Raw genomic sequence first — 17,737 nt, forward strand, 5'->3', positions numbered from 1 at the left:
GATGACATAAATCTTTAAATAAAAATGTACTCTGAGGATGGAATAGCACAAATAAAAAATAAATTCTCAATGAATGGAATTTCTTAACAATGATCTCTTTGACTATCGTCTGTCTTCCATTCCCTACATTTCACTGTGTCCACACCTGCTAGAATGCCTATTCAAACAGCGGTGCAGGCAATGAACCTATCTTATGTCTCTTTTTAATTACCCTTTCAGATTGTTTTCTCTTTTGCTGTTTTCAGCCTGGGCTAGACATTTTGCAACTATATTCTAATTACACACTTATTCTATGACTGACACCTGGTTGACATTTGTCTCATCTGCCTAGCTTACAAAACATTTTAAAATAACTTTATTTTTGCTTTCTAAGACTTTAAAGGGAATTCTGTCTACGTCTATTGCTTTGTTTGATCCCTTAGGAATCCCTTTAGTGTTTCATCAGTGTTATGGTATTTCATAGAAGCTGCAATTTAATTTGCCTCTTAAGCAGTCTGTGTTCAACTATTTTATACAATCTATATTTTGCAGGATTAAGAGGAAAATTAAAAGTTACCAAAAGTAAAATACAATTACATTTACAGGAACAACCATCCAGCTGATGGTGACTTTTCTCAATAGGAAACGGTCTGAAAGCAATCAGCTACTACCTTCAGTGTTCCAAGAAGGGGTAAGCTGCTCTTGCACAGTTTGGTACTGTCAAGAATAATCCTGAGTGTATGAGAGCAAAGTGAGGCATTATCAAATATGCAAATGTGGAGATATGAGGACATACACATCCTCCATGAACAAATAAAGTGTATTCTTCAATATGAATCCCAGTGAACCCACAGGTAAAGCAATACATGAAAACAACATAGAAACATAATTTAAAAATTATCTTGGAAAACTTTCTACCTATTGACTTAAAGTAATTACTGTGGTATTTTAAAAGGATAAAATTAAATCTTTTGGAATTAATAAGTAAATAGAGGAAGAGATGTTTGATCAGTAAAGACTGCTAAGATTCTTGATGAGAACTGGAACCCCAAGTGACTTTAAATTTGTTAGCATAATTCCTCAATTGGGATGTTAACATTTAATATACCTCATCGAAATAGACATAGAAAATACAGTTTTCAAAACTACATGACAAGTGAAAGACACTAAATGCATGATTAAGGCAAAAGCAGGCAGAAAGCAAAAAAAGGAGAAATAAAGAGGCAACTAAATTTTCCAATAGAGAACACAATAGAGCTGGTATTAATAAATCTGTGTATGTTGATTACCACAATAATGTAATAAAACAGAGATAATTGCAATAGGAGAAAAAGGCAAGGTACAAAATCTTTACAAAAAGGACCCCTATAATACCTATATTCCCCTTCTTTCATCCTCTCTCCCTCCTTCTCTCTCTCTCTCACCCAAAAGTTAAAGATGAAATTATGAAAAAAACATGTGTAGTCATAAGAAATCTGGTACTAGCATAACCAATATCACTTCAAAGCATTTTTAGGCATATGGGAGCTATGACACAATAATAATAAAAGGAACAATCTCACAAAAAGGAAATTCAGGATCTAGCCCCAAAGATTTTTAACTATAAATTGACTCTTTTAGTTTGAGAAAGAGTGTGTCTCGAACCTTCAGAAACATTGTATTTAAAGGTAAAATATTAAAAGCCTTTTCTCTGAGTCAGAAAATGTACTCCACTAACACAATATCTATTGAATGTTAACTCAATAACTAGTCAGCAAGAAGACAACACAAAAACAAGAAGTAAAGGGCAAAGGAATTGAAATGGAGAATATAAAATGTCATTATTCACAAAACACAAGTGCCTACATAGAAAAAGCTTCTCCAAGTGAACTACTGAAATTCATAAGCAAATTTATAAAAACTCTGAATTCAAAGTCAATGTACAGAATGGAAAATGTACATATGACAAAGGAGTTGGAAATTCATAAAGATTCAAAATCTCTCCAAACTGGCCTATACACTCAATGAAATTCAAGTCAGAATCCTAGCAGTTGTTTTTATCATGTGGAAATTATTCTTTTTCTAAATATCACATAGGGAAATGCAAAAACTCAAGGATTACCAAAAGACCTTGGGAAGAAGGAATAAAGGAAGAGGACTTAAACTACGGACTACTAACATTTATCACAAAACCAACATAAATAAATCACTGGGGAACTGGGGCAAAGATAAACCAATACAGCAATGCAGCAGCTGGGTGACTCAGAAGTTCAGACACACAAAGGCAGTGCCAGTGATTTCTGTGAAGACTGTGCAGTCCATCAGCTACCCATGGAGAACACTCTAACCTGGCCACCACACATGAGGCCCCAGATAAATTTCAGGAGGGCTTTCATTCTAAATATGAAGGATAAACACACCTTCCAGGTGTGGGGGGATACAGAGGGGCAGCATTTCTCAAATAGATCCAAATAGAATAGACCGTCTCATGATAACCTCGCACTCACAGGCTGGCTCCTCTATCATTTGTTTCAATAGTTTTTAAATTTAAGAACAACACATCTTCACTTCAGCATGATTAGTTTTTAACACCATTGCTCAAAGTGACTTCAAAACTAAAGAGAGTAAGAATGCATTTACATTTACAATCTTGTATAGAACACGTTTTCATGCATTACTATGCAAGGTACAAAAGTGAAGCAGCGAAGCTGTTTTCCTAGTAGAACCATTTTACAGTACTCTGCCAGGTACTGCTTTTACTAAATTCTGATGAGTGGCAATGGCAGCCACATAATCCCATTCTAGGATCTGACAATGGGTCTCCCTGGGATCAGGGCAGCCATCCATGGACAGGAAACCTGAAATACTGAACCAGGAAAAGTGAATCCACCTCTACCAGCTTCACCACCTCTACCAGCTTCACTAACACAAGAAAAATACAATGGGAGTTTTTATCGAATTCCTATAAAATATTCTTGTTGCTATGTATTAGCACCTCTGTACAGGGCAGCAAAGAAAAGGAAGCTCTTTCTAGGAGGTGGTAGAAGCAGATGGTTCTCACATAGGAAGACATAAAGGAGAAATTGTGTAAAAGCTCCAGCTTCACTTTCCACTACAAAAGGAGGCAAGGGTATTAGATAGTTTTGTTTGTTTGTTTTAAAGTTCTTTGTTCTTTTTTAAATTTATTTTGAGAGAGAAAGGAAGGGATAGAGAAAGAGAGAGAAAGAGAAACATCAATGTGTGGTTGCCTCTAACATAGCCCTTATTGGGGACATGGCCCACAACCCAGACATATGTCCTAACTGGGAATCAGACCCTCAACCCTTTGGTTCACAGCCCACGCTCAATCCACTGAGCTACACCAGCCAGGGCTATTAGATGCCTTTTATGCCCCTTTCAGGTTGCTACCACGAGACAGGGACATGTCTCTGTGGAACCAGAGACATGCTATCTCCACAAATGTGACCAGGGAAGGGTTTTAACTAAGAGGAGTGAGAAACCTAGGCTTTGATAGCTGGTGTATCAGATGCTACTCCCAAAGCCCCCATTCTGTCATAGTGCAGGAAAAAGGTCTTCAGAAATCTGTCTTTCTCTTCATTCTAACCCTGAGGACTAGAGTCAACCTTTTGTCCTGCTATTCTGTTAGTCATTAACCAGGTTATATATAATGATGTGTAGGTACCAGAGCACTGTGTATGGTATTTTCCTCATAGTGGGTTTGAATGCACAGGAAGAGGAGATCTCGGAGCTGAAGCACCTACTGCTTGAGGTGGGTTCCCAGGGTGATGAGTCACAGAGGCCCCTCTGTCCAGACCAGGAGGACAGGACACAGGGGAGCTCAGGAGGCTTCTACATGAGAGGGCTTCACACTCTGACCTCCTAAAGCCCACCATTCCCCAGACAAATACCTGTGGAGTCCAGGGAACAAATTACAAAGTGTCTTCCCACCATTCCATGTCTTCCCTACTGAACAAAACAAACCTGACCTTCTGTTCTCAACTCCAGCTTTGTTATTTGAGTGTGTCAGTGCATGTGAGTGTGGGAGTGTCTGTGTATGAGATACTAGTAGAAAAGTGAGAACTCAGGAGAAATGTCAGGGTGGTCCTACTCAGCAGATTCCTGGCATGAAAATGTAACAGGTAGACGAGTCAGATGGTACAGGATGTGTCACAGCACAATCTCCACAGTCCCCAAGTATCTGAATTCTGAGCAGCTGATCTGATGTGTATCCCACCTCCATACCCAGGAGGAGAATGATTTAAGCTTCATGATGTGGTGTGTGTGCCCCTATGGAACTTGTTAAGGTGAGCACCTCCAAGGATTGGTTGCTGCCAAGGAAATGAATAATTTTTGTCTTCAAAAAGATGATTTTGCTGAAAAGTGCTATTTTTATTAGGAAACTCATAGATATCAAAGCCCATTTCCTTATGTTTAGGGCTCTTTGAGAGACTTCAAGGACACAGAGTTTGCTATCATGAGTTTGGATTCAGTGGGCATTGCTGTTCACATTCACCTGCAGTAGTAAACATTGATCTCAAACACTGCAGTTTGGGAAGAGGCCTGGTGTGAGATATTCATTGATGTCTAGGAGCATACAAAATACATTAAGTCGCTGGGAGTGATGAGGTCCCACAGAAAGCGCTTGTTCAGGGAACATGCACAAAACCTCAATAGTTTTTATAGAAATATAACATAATAGGCAAGATTGTGAGTCTAGATATAACACAGGCAATCAAAGGAACAAGCAAAGACTTCAACATAAAAAAAATGAAATATAAAATTTACATGACCATATCAATAGATGCTGAAAAAGCATCTCCTAAAATACAGTACCCATTTATTATGAAAAATGTAGTGGGAATAGAGGAAGCATGCCTCAACATAATAAAGGCCATATAAGAGAAACCTAAAGCCTACACCATACTCAATGGAAAAAAATTTACAAGCTTTCTTCCTAAGGATCAAGAACAAGACAAAAGTGTCCACTTCTACCACTTTTATTCAACATATATTGGGAACTTCAAGACACACAAATCAAACAAAAAAAAAGAAATAAAAGGCATCCAAATTAGAAAGGAGGAAGTAAAATTGTCATTGTTTGCAGATGACATGATGGTGTACATAGAAAACCCTATAGGATCCACCATAAAACTGCTCAATCTAATAAGTCAATTTGCAAAATAGTGCGATGCAAAGTCAATATTCAGGTTGAAAGCATTTCTGTACACCAACAATGAAATATCAGAAACAGAAACTAGGGGACAAAATCCTCTTTATTATAGCAACAAGAAAAACAAAGTACCTAGGAATAAACTGAACCAAGGAGGTAAAGAGCATGTACTCAGAATACTACACAACACTGAAGAAAGAAATTAAGGAAGATACAAATAAATGGAAGCATATATGGTACTGATGGATTAGGAGAATTTACCCTATTAAAATGTCCACACTACTTAAAGCAAGACATACATTCAATGCAATCTCCATTAACAAACATACCAATGATATAGTTCACAGATTTGAAACAAATATTTCAAAAATGTATATGAAACAAAAAAATAACCCCAGATAGTCTCAGCAATCTTGAGAAAGAAGAACAAAGTGGGAGGAATCATAATATCTCATATCAAACTATATTACAAGGCCACTGTAATCAAAAGAGTCTGGCATTGGCATAAGAACAGATATATACTTCAATGAAACAGGAGAAAGACCCCACGAATAAATCCATGTCTCTATGTCAACAATATCTGACAAAGGGGGAAGGAGCATAAAATGGACTAAAAATAGCCTCTTCAAGAAATAGTGTCGGGGGAACTGGAATGTTACATGAAAAAAAAGTAAAACTAGACCACGAAGGTAAACCATATACCAGAATTCACTCAAAATGGACAAAAGATTTAAACACAAGCTGTGACATCATAAGATTCCTAGAGGAAAATAGATGCAGTAAAATTTCACGTATCCAGACAACAATATTTTTGCTGATATATCCTTCTAACCAAAGAAAATAAAGAAAAGAATAAACAAATGTGACTACATCAAAATAAGAAGCTTCTGTGTGGCTAAAGAAAACATCATAAAAATGAAATGGGAACCAATCATATGGGAAAACATACTTGCCAATGATACCTGAGACAAGGGTTTGAGCTCCAAAATATACAAAGAACACACAGGACTCACCACCTGGAAGGCAAACAATCCAATTAAAACATAGGCAAAGGACCTGAACAGACACTTCTCCATGAAGAACAAACAGAGGGCCTATAGGCATATGAAAGGATGCTCAACATCAGTAGACATCAGAGAGATGCAAATTAAAACCACAAGGAGATACTTCCTCTCACCATTTAGAATGGCCATCATTAACAAATCAACAAGCAGAAAGTCCTGGTGAGGATATACTGATAATGGAACCCTAGTGCACTGTTGGTAAGAATGCAACCTTGCGGGAATGAAACCTTGTGCAGCACCTGTGGAAAACAGTATGGAATTTCTTCAGAACATTAAAAAATGGAACTATCTTTTGATATAGTCATTCCACTGCTGCAATTACACTCTAAGAAGCATAAAACACCAATTCGACAGAAACTATGTTCCTCAATGTTCATAGCAGCATTATTTGCAATAGCCATATGCTACAAACAGCCTACTGCACATGAGTAAATGAGTAGATTAAAAAACTGTGACATTTACATAACAGAATACTATTTAGCTTAAAGAAAGAACAAACTCCTCCCTTTTATGACAACATGGATGGAACTGAAGAGCATTATGCTAAGTGAAATAAGCCAGGCAGTGAAAGGCAGATACCATATGATCTCACCTGCAAGGGGAACCTAATGATCAAAACAAACAAACAAACAAACAAACAAGCAAATAGAACCAAAGAATAACAACAAGGACCAGACCGACAGTGACAAGAGAAGAAGTGGGAAGGCAATAAGAAGCGAAGGAGGGAAAAGGTCAAGTCAAGGAACAGGTATAAATGACCCATAGACATGGACACCAGGGTGGGGATTGACTGTAGAAGAAACAGGGGTAAATTGAGACAAGTCAAATAGAACACCAGTAAAAAAAAAGACTTCAAATAAATGTAATTTATGTCAAAAAGGGAAGCAAAGTTATAAAGAATGAAAATAAAATATTTCATTGAAGTATTACAATCTAAAAGAAAACAATTATTCATTCTAAAATGGCAATATATAATGGCTTCAATGAAGAAAACATCAAATACAACACATGGCTATGCCCAACACAAAGGAGGATTAGTGAACTCAAATGAAAATTAAAAGTATAAAACACGGGCATAAAATGAAAAACTGGAGTTAAGTCAGAAAGATGTGTTTGAAAGTGCTAAAGAGTGTACTAACATATACTCAAGAAGAAAAAAAATTAAATGGGGGAAAAAAACCTTCTGAAGATGTTATTTCTGAGAATTGCCCAGCGGTGATGAAGGATATGCTCCCATGAGAAGAGAAATCTCAGCAAATCACAAGTAGGACACATTTACATACAACACCACCATCCTACAATATTATAGTGAAATTTCTGAAAACCAACAATAAAGTGAATATTCTCAAAACTCAGAAAAATATTTATTCATTACCCATTACCAATAGGAATCATTGCTTTAGCTGGAAAAAGACACATCCTTTAGTATCTTTTGCATGCCGCCCTATTGGCAATGAAAACATGGATTTGGTTGGTTTGCTTATTTTTTTCTTGACTTGTGTTTCTGTTTGAAAATATGTTCATTTCATCTAAATTTTTGAAGCATATTTTCCTGTTTGTAACCTTTTGAATTGACAGTTGTCTTCTCAACACTTTGCAAGTACTGCTCATTGCCTTCTGACCTCCACAGTTCCCACTGAGCAGTCAGAAATTATTATTATTGCTGCATCCCTCATGGTTCTACAGGGAGGACCCAGTTCCATGAAGGCACCTGTACTCTAATTCCCCACCTTGCATAAGGGAAGGCCTGGTCTCATAGGCCATTGCCATCATGTAACCTGGGACCTTAGGGACTGAAAGTGACTTTAAGCCACTGCTGGCTTCAGATCTCCCCATTCAGTTGCTGAACCTGCCTCATTTTTCTCCTTTGAGAGTTTTACTTATCCTCTTTAAAGCCTAGTTATACAGTTCAGAGTTATGGTTTTTAAAATGTTCTACCCAGCAGTTTTAGGTGCTTTCTCCTAACACGGTTTTCAGGATGGCCACTCTGCTCTATTGCCATTATTTCTATTCTAGAAATCCCAGAAGTAACCTACCTGGGGACGGAGTTAAATACCTGCTCTTTCCCTTCACAAATGAGTACTTGATGCAAACAGAGCTGCACTACAAGGATGCAAGGTCCCTTCTCATTACCTCCCCCCCTAAACAGTTATTTTTGTGATGCATGTTCTTCACTGTGCCCCTTCCTCCTGTTCCACTTTCTGGCTTGTGTTATTTTGTGGAAAGCTTATCACCTCCCTTTTCCAAATGTCTTGTCTTCTTTAATGTATATCTCAATTCCTATTTTCTTGGATTCTCCACTATTATAGTTCATAATCTTTTCTTGTCCATACATGCTCAGATTTATAAACCTCTATTTGTTTCATATTTTTCTGCTTTTAAACTAAAATTTTAAAACTTTTAAACTTGTCAAATATACAATACATTATATATATACATATACATGTATATATGTGTGTGTGTGTGTGTGTGTGTGTGTTATAGAGACAATTCATCAAAGTTGGATTTCAAAAATCAAATATGCCCATAGGAGAAAAACATTTTCTTTATTACCCTGTGAGTTTTCCCTCAATAATTGCATATTATACATATGACATTAGTAATTTTCTTTTTTCATGTACTATGAATTGTAAATATTTGCAAGTCAATAAATACACAACAAAACCTGTCTTTTAAGAAGATATTCTTTAATATGCATATTCCTTATAAATATTAGTTTTACATGTCTCCTACTATTGGAAATCTTGGATGTTTTCAATATTTACCTACTATAAACTAACACTACAAAAGAAGACTCTTTGCTCACATAATTATTTCCTTGGATAAATTCTTTAAATGGGAATTACTGGATCACAACTCACTTGCAATATTCATCTCTGCTATCATGTACCAAGCTGTCCTGGTAAACAAAAGCACAGTGTGGTATTACCTATTTTCTCAAAGCTTTACCATGAAATACAAAGAAGACTCATAGATAGAGAACAGACTGTCAGGTATCAGAGGAGAGGGAGTTAATGGGCTGGGTAAAAAAGTTGATGGGATTAAGCGAAAATAAATAAATACATCGAAGCCATATACACAGACAACAATATGGTGATTACCAGAGGCAGAGAGGAGAAGAGGGAGGTAGAAGAGGGTAAAGGGGCAGTAAATGGTGATGGAATGAGACTTGACTCAGCGTGGTGAACACACATTATAATATACAGATGATGTATTACAGAATTGTACAGCTGAAACCTAAATAATTTTTTTCTTTAAATTTATGTATTTATTTTTAGACAGAAAGGAAGGGAGGGAAAAAGAGAGGGAGAGACACATCAATGTGTGGTTCCCTCTCATGCGTCCCCTATTGGGGACCTAACCCACAACTCAGGCATGTGTCCAGACTGGGGATTGAACCAGTGACCCTTTGGTTCTCAGGCCAGCATTCAATCCACTTACTCACATCGGCCAGGGTTGAAACCTACAAATTTTATTAGCCAATTGTATCTTCTTTTTATTCTAATATGTACTATTATATTTCTCCTGATAATTTAGGGGATTATTTTTAAAGTGTCTGAGAATGTTTACAAAGACACTTAAATGTTTTGGTCCTATCATGTTTGGTCTTTTTTTTTTTTCTTTAAACTTTTGAAACACTTTGGGAAACAGACTAAGTTGTTAAAACACTTCATTCAGAGGAGACTTCTAGTTAGAAACTGGGGGATTAATAAAGAACACTGAAAGGTGACAGGACTAGCAGTCTTCCTTCTCAGAAAGGTCTCTCTTCCAGTTCCCCACTGTGAATACATCTCCAGGTGGCCTTACAGAGCTGATTTGCTGCTGGAGCTGGCGCTGACTTTCTCTGTGTTCTAAGGCAAACCTACTTACATGTACATGGACCAATGTGCATGGTGCATCAATAAGTGAATGACCAAAGTTGCATAGCTTCTTCTACTGTGGCCCCCAAATCATACTCACACCTTTGAGTGATCTCCTCCTCATGACTAGAGAACTGTTTTTGCAACTAATTTGGAAAATGAACATGAATTCTTGTAAACATGTTTTTCTAAGCACTTTTCTTATTGTTGTTCAAGTAGAGTTCTCTGCCTTTTCCCACAAAGCCTCTCCATCAGCCCAGTCCTCCCAACCCCCTTCCCGTGTTTCTACATCCCAATGTTATTGTTCATGTGTCTTTTATAATTGTTCCTGTAAGCCCTTCATCCTTTTCTCCCATTATCCCCTCCCTTCTTTCCTCTGGTCATTGTCAGCCTGTTCTCAGTTTTAATGTCTTTGGTTGTGTTTTACTTGCTTCTTTATTTTGTTCATTAGGTTCCCGTTAAAGGTGACATCATACAGTATTTGTCTTTCACCACCTGGCTTATTTCACTTAGCATAATTCTTTCCAGTTCCATCCATGCTGTCACAGAGGGTAGGAGCACCTTCATTTTTTTTCTGCTGCATGGAATTCCATTGTGTGAATGTACCACAATTTTTTGATCCATTCATTTACACATGGACACTTAGGTTGCTTCCAACACTTGGCTAATGTAAATTGTGCTGAAATCAATCAACGAAGTTCATATGGATTCATTTCAATTTCATGTCTAAACACTAAAGCATGTTCTATTGCAAAAACTCACCAGCTTGCAGCACACTTCCTCCATCACTCTTTATCTGCTTCTCATAACTAATATGGAGCTTTTGGGTCCAATCCAATATATGTCACATCATTCAGGCTTTGTCTAAAGAAACTTCTCTACATTCATGATATTTCATGAATGCATCAAGACCTCTTAAATGAAATTATTTTATGTGTAGTAAATGTAAATTCCAAAGAATTAAAGTATAATGGATCAGTTTGCACATCTATCAATAGCAGAACTTGGTAAAAATCCCAGCTTTATCTAAATTCAAAATCATGGATTTCAAACTCTTTTTTCTTTTCAGTAGTAGATGTCTATGTACATAGCAGACTTCCTGATAAAACAAAAGCTTTGTAAGAAAGAAATTCTTATTTTGTACTGTTTAAAAACTCTTCACACAAACACACAATTTTAAAATTAGTATTACCCTTTGTCCCATTTTAAGTGTTGAGGTTGAATTTCATATATAAGTAGAGGACAGTTTTGAAAAAGTCTCTTCATACATCATTTCCCATGACCTCTTACACTGTGTTCTATCACTGCATGATTGTGTTGGATTTCACATTTGACTACTATGATTATTTAACTCACCTCACATCTCTTACTTTAAAGAGCAAATTATTACTGATAATTTATAGTCTCGTATAATTGGTCAAATAGTCATCACAGCAATTAACACATTCTGCTCTTATCTGTGAAAATGTTCTAAGTTTTGGTCATTTCCCATAGGAAAAGTGACTGAACGAATAAAAGAAAATGTTAATTCTGCCAAGGACTCAGCTACATCCATTCTGCCTTCTTTCTCTCATTCCCACCATCCCAGATCTCCACCTGCACTGCAAAAGCAAGACACACAGTGGCAGAGAAACTTCCAGTGTGGGCTCTCTTCTTGCTGTTAGTTCCATCAGAGTTACAGCCTTAATCTTCTTTCCCTTGAAAGCCTGGCACATGCTCTTCCTAACTGAATTTGTTGATGCCACAGAAAACATCACTCTCAGACATATTCAGAAAAACAACCAAATATTTTAAATGTAGACCGATTTTTTAAGATGACAGTTATTAAATTTAATATATTTCAATAATTACTATGTAATCAGTCTCAACTCCTATATTTTACACATTCTGTCAATAACTTGGGTTATCCAATTAAATTTTGTCTTTATATCCTGATTATGGAATATATAAATTAATTTCATCTTATTCATAATATCCCTCATTACCATATCACAAGTGTGCACACCATGCAGAGACCTGGCACAGGGGCTCATTTCCTTGTGCAGCATCTTCAGAGGGAGGGACAAGAATGGGCTTTCTCCAAAGGTAGTAAGAGGAGAACATCAAGAACATGCAAAGGATGCCCTGGCACAAGAATATCCCTATGTATCCTGTGTATGTCTTGTGGGAGACGACTTCTCGGGTCCTTGTAAGCTCAGTTACTTTTTGACTGTGAGGCTCTCACAGGGGTCTCACCTTTTCAGCCTCCTCCTTAGAGCAGCTTTGACTTCTCTATTCCTCAGACTGTAGATCAGGGGATTCAGCATGGGATTGAAAACACTGTGAAACAGGAGGAGGTATTTATTCCGCTCCTGGGGATCCCCATGTTGGGGTCCAACATACATGATAATGGCTGTGCCATAAAAGAGCCCCACCACGCAGAGGTGGGAAGAGCAGGTGGAGAAAGCTTTCCGGCGCCCCTCCACTGACTGGATCTTCAGGGCCGTCCACACAATGTGAGCATAGGAGACCACAATTGCAGACAGTGGTCCCACTAGCACCGATGCTGCCACAGCCAAAACAACAAACTTTTCAAAGTGTGTATCTGCACAGGCGAGTTTGAGAACAGCTACAATTTCACAGAAAAAGTGATTCACTTTCTGGGGCCCACAGAAGGGCAACAGTAACAGGAACACCATATCTACTAGGGACAGGAGGATTCCAAAAATCCAGGAAGTCACTGCCAGGGTGATGGAGACTCTCCAGCTCATGATGGTAGAATACCGAAGGGGCAGGCAGATGGCCACGTACCTGTCGTAGGACATCATCATCAGCAGGATACATTCAGTGTGAGCAAAAACCATGAAGAGAAAGGTCTGTGTCATGCATCCAGCAAAGGAGATGGGCTGGGCTGGGCTCAGGAGGTTGACCAGCATCTGGGGCACTGTGTTGCAGGCATAGGCTATGTCCACAGTGGCCAGGAGGGACAGAAAGAAGTACATGGGTGTATGCAGTCGGGAGTCGAGTGTGATGAGCCCCAGGATGACCCCATTGCCCAGCAGGGTGAAGGCATAGAACATGGAGAAGAGCCCAAACAGGAGCACCTGCATTCTTGGGCTGAGTGGGAATCCCACTAGGAGGAACTCTGTGACAGAAGTCTGGTTGCCTCCCATTTTCCTGGGAGAAAACAAGAGAGAGAGCTCAGCACCTCTGAGTGCCTGAGGGACATGTTTAACATGGTAGACCTGTGTGTCACCGTTTCCCCCCTCAGAAAACATCCTCAGTGACACTTCTGTGCTATTTGTCAGCTACTAAGTAAATCCTATACACAGCAAATGATGCAGAAAAAATTTTTTCACCTTATAAATTAAATGCCAGTGTTATATTACACTGTTCAGTGAATCTTACCTTTATTTCCAAACTTCCACCACAGTTCCTAACATGATAACACACCTACCGCCCCCCTAACAGTGGACATTCTTCTCAATCAGCAGGACTGCTTTGGGGTCCTGCCTGGTAGGAGTCCCGACTCCCAGTGCACACACGGACATCATGTGGATGGGGTTGTGGGCCTGGCCCTGTACCCACACACAAGTGTGGGAAGGAGGATGAGGAGCCTGTGGGAAGTCCTCCTATCAGGGGATCTCACAGATTTGTGCCTTCATTACTAGACAGGCGCTTTAACCAGCTAAGCCATGGAGCCAGCACTATTTGTGCCTTCATTAGATGCCTTGTAATTTTTACTGGTAGCATCATCTTGAATTGAGTTGAGAGAATGGCAGGCAGACTGCCCCCACTTTAGCTGGATTTAAGGGAGAGAACATTGTTTTTTCCCTTTTGTACCCACAGATGTTCTACTCTCATCAAGCTGTTTCATGGTGACATATTACCCATGCCACACTTATCCCTATATGAATATTCATACTATATGCCTGTATGTGTGGATAAAGTGTATGGTATGTATATAGTTACATACACATATCTTGCACACACATACACTTCAACAATTATTATGTGCAATTTTTCATGGTACTTGCTATTTTGATATTATTTTCTACTGCACTTCACTAGTAAAATGCTGGTTGAATGATTTCTTGAGGGGTCATGGTCTGAGATTTAAAACTACTGATCAATATCCAAGGCTAGAGCTAAAGCTATAACTATACACTCATATCCTTAGAACTTTTAACATATCTTACAGCTTAACTCTAATATGAAAACATTATTCATCATGAATTTTTAATTTCTGTGGTTTATCAATCTTTAGAAAAGGACTTGTCCCAGGGTGGGAATTCCAAGGTTTGACTTGCAACTACTAAACCACTGCTTCTGTTTCCTTGTCACTCTGACTCCATATACTTCTCAGTCCAGCACCCTTCTGAATTTCACTACAATAAGAATCTCACAAAAATTCATAATTTTCATTCAAATTTCCTAATAAGTTAATATTTGCAAGGTGTTAGAAGCAAAAGTGTGAAGGTTTCACCCTGCTTGAAAAGAAGAATCAGAATTCACAGCACAAACATTGGGAGATGATTTTGTCTTACTCCAAGAAATAATGCCATAACTGGTAGAATCACCTTTGTGAAAAACCAAAAAAGCTGGTTGTTTTTGTAGGACCAAGGTTTGTGTAAGGGAATGCTTTAACTGAGAGTTTTGGATTCCCATGTTATAGAAGAAGGCAAGCTAGGAAAATGCTCAGGTATCTTCCAACTATAGTACTCATTGGCCCTAAATGTATACAAAACTGTTAGCTGTTTTTGTTTCTGCTTTATTGCCACCTTTACAGTGAATGAAGAGGGCAGTGCTATCTCTAAAATGTCCTATGATGAAGGACACAATTAACTAAAGCAGAAGGACCAGTGACTGTCATCTCATCATCCTCCTATCTGGTGCATATAGCTAAAAAAAAACACAACAAAAATCCACAGGCATTTCCCAAACATATTCCATGTCTGTTCACATGTCTTGGCTGAGGACATACAAGACAACTCGTATCTGCTGGTGTATAAAACCTGCTTGGAGTGACAGGTCTTTCAAAAGGACTCAAAAATGATAATTACCTTATTCAAATAAATCATCAAGTGGATTTTCACTTTTAAAAATAAAATCTTCAGGACACTCTTTTGTAATAAACTCCTATTATGGTCAGTTTGGTCCATTATTTCATGAAAACATAACTGAATTTTATGGTACAATGGAAACACTTTCAGGAAAATCAAACAGCTAATATATCTTATCATTTAAACAAGGAATTTTACACTAAATGATCAACCTTAGGTGTCTCTAAATGAGATGGTGATTTAAATAATCCTGTTTGCTAAGTCTATGCATAGCAAACACCTAGCACTGACAGACAATAACAATTCTATTCTGTGCTCTCATTTTTCATCACAGCCTCTCTAAAATTGAATAGTGAACAAAGACTGGACAACATATGAAACTTACCACAAACTTACAGCTACACATGAGAAGACCAGTAGAATGTGACTTGTGTTGAGCAAAAACACATTAATGAAGAGAATACTACCTGTGAGTTAGTGTGCAAATTTCTGTCTCATAAGGATCTCTTAGGAGGAAAGGTGCCTGAACAAGAAGAGATGATTTATTCTCTGCTCCACTCCACCACCTCTCAATATACTTCTGAGTGTTTGGTGTAGGGAGGGATAAAGACCCAGCAGGCACACTGCCATCAGCTTCCTTCCAGGGGAAAGGGGCTCTCCAGGGACTAATACTTGGTGTTCTCCACAGGGACACTTGTGGAAAGATGGTGGCGTTATGGTTCCTTCACTGACTGTGGCGTACATGTTTGCTCATTTAGAAGTTCTAGAATGATTTATGGGACTCCATCACACATTACATGACCACACTCTGCATTCACTATGGCTCAAGAACTCAATTTCACCACCTCCTAACCCTCAAAATACAGTAGGTGGTACACAGGGCAGCTGGGCCCATAGGTTTTTCCCAACCTCTAGTCTTGGCTAAGTTTTATCTCATACCTGACCAGAACATGTATCCTCTGTTTTTTTCTTTTTGAACGACATGGCAACCCAATATAGAACAGAAACCGTGCTGCTGTGGTATGACAGTAGAGAGAATTTCATACACCACAATGGTTACAAGCATCCTGGGGAACTACAACAGCAAATATAGAGCTCTCAGATGAATAGGCAAAACTTCATGAAGCTGCCATCCCTAGGGCTCAGGGGCACAGAGCAGAGGCTTGGTGATCAGAATCCAGAAAGTCAGAGGAGTTGGGGTTCAGGCTCAACCTTGTGAAGAGAATGGGTGCCCCAGTAGTACTGTGGCCCTAGCAGGGAATGAGGAGGCTGGCTCTGGGAAGCTGAGTAACTAAGGCTGGGAAGGGGGCCTTCACTGCCACTGCCAAGAGCTGTTGGGCAAGGCTGACAAGAGAGGCAGGCAGACAGGAAGGATCAAGGTCCTTTTCCTTGCTCCAGGCTCCCAGTCTGCTTTAGAGCTCCCTACCTACACAACAAAAGCAATTGGAAGCCACTGAAAGCAGTAATCTGCCCTGGCTGGTATAGTTCACTAGGTTATAGCATCATTCTATAAACTGAAATGTCCTGCATTTGGCTCCTGGTCAGGGCCCATATTGTATTTAGGTTGAGGGTTTGGTCCCAGTTGACACACATACATGCTTCTGTGCTTCTTTCCCTCCTGTCACCCTTCTCTAAAAATTCAATAAGCATGTCCTTTCATGAGGATTAAAAATGAAAATCAATAGTCCAAATGTCCCAATTTGGTTAAGAAAAGTTGTAAAATGGACACCAGATGCTGGAGTCTCAAGCTTATCAATGAAGAACAACCTCCACACCACTCATACTGAGAGTTCATTAAGGGACAGATACAAGGATTACTTAAAAAACACTAACAGGAAAGTAAAGTTTAGATGGCATGCACAAAGAGTTTTGCTGATTCCTTACCTTGAAGGGAATGTGCTAGCTAATCACAGGCAGTACTGTGAGCCACAGGCCCTCCCTCTGAAATCCAGTCTACACCACACTGACAGCACAGACACAGAGGAGAATGGGTGCTGCTCCCTAATGGTGGACGACCAGAGGAAAGGAGGTCTCAGCAGTGACAGCAACCCAGTAAAAGTTGGATGTTTCTAGTTTCTGGTATGTGCACTCATAAAACGGACTGATAATGGGACATTCTTCCTAGACTGGTTTAAGATGGTCAGATGAGACATTGCATGTTAAGTGCTATCCATGTGTAGTGCACAGCACTGGGTGAGGAGTTGACAAATAAGGTAGCTGTTCTGATAAGAGCCCATCTGATCTTCATATTCAGTGAGCTCTGCTGCCCACAGAGGTAAGTAAGAGTTGGGTGGCTTTTCAAAATGATCTTTTATGCTATAGTATTTATAATAAAGGTAGAGATAAAATTTAAGGTTTTTTATAACTGACAAACTTTAGTAGCTAAATTTACTTCCATTTAAAAAAAATTTCATGTATATCTTAATTTAAGCATAGTTGGTGTACAAGCTCATACTGGTTAGATTATTTCAGGTGTAAAAATAGTGATCTGACATCTCTAAACCTTTCTACAGCACAAAGCACAATTTTTAAGTTATAAACAGTCATCATCCTACCACCCTACAACCAATACTATACTACCGTATGTCATAGATTTTGTTCTTTACTGCATATATGTGTACCATAATTGCACTTACATAACAT

The 17,737-nt window shown here is 38.6% G+C and overlaps 1 protein-coding gene across 1 annotated transcript; it reads right to left on the bottom strand.

The window, feature by feature from the left end:
- Positions 1-12,283: 12,283 nt before the first annotated feature.
- Positions 12,284-15,505, bottom strand: LOC119045564 (olfactory receptor 13-like). The gene is made up of 2 exons (XM_053656625.1): positions 15,480-15,505; positions 12,284-13,208 (listed from the first exon to the last, which is right to left on the bottom strand). The coding sequence occupies exon 2, from the start codon at positions 13,202-13,204 to the stop codon at positions 12,284-12,286; it is 921 nt and encodes a 306-aa protein (XP_053512600.1). The 5' UTR covers positions 13,205-13,208; positions 15,480-15,505.
- Between the last annotated feature and the right edge of the window lie 2,232 nt (positions 15,506-17,737).

Source organism: Artibeus jamaicensis, unplaced genomic scaffold (assembly GCF_021234435.1).
Source record: "Artibeus jamaicensis isolate MK-2021 breed Jamaican fruit bat unplaced genomic scaffold, CSHL_Jam_final scaffold_2172, whole genome shotgun sequence".
Classification (NCBI taxonomy): Eukaryota; Metazoa; Chordata; class Mammalia; order Chiroptera; family Phyllostomidae; genus Artibeus; species Artibeus jamaicensis.

What these genes read in the sequence shown, in the direction of transcription:
- LOC119045564 (XM_053656625.1), bottom strand. Translation starts at nt 13,204, where the DNA reads ATGGGAGGCAACCAGACTTCTGTCACAGAGTTCCTCCTAGTGGGATTC.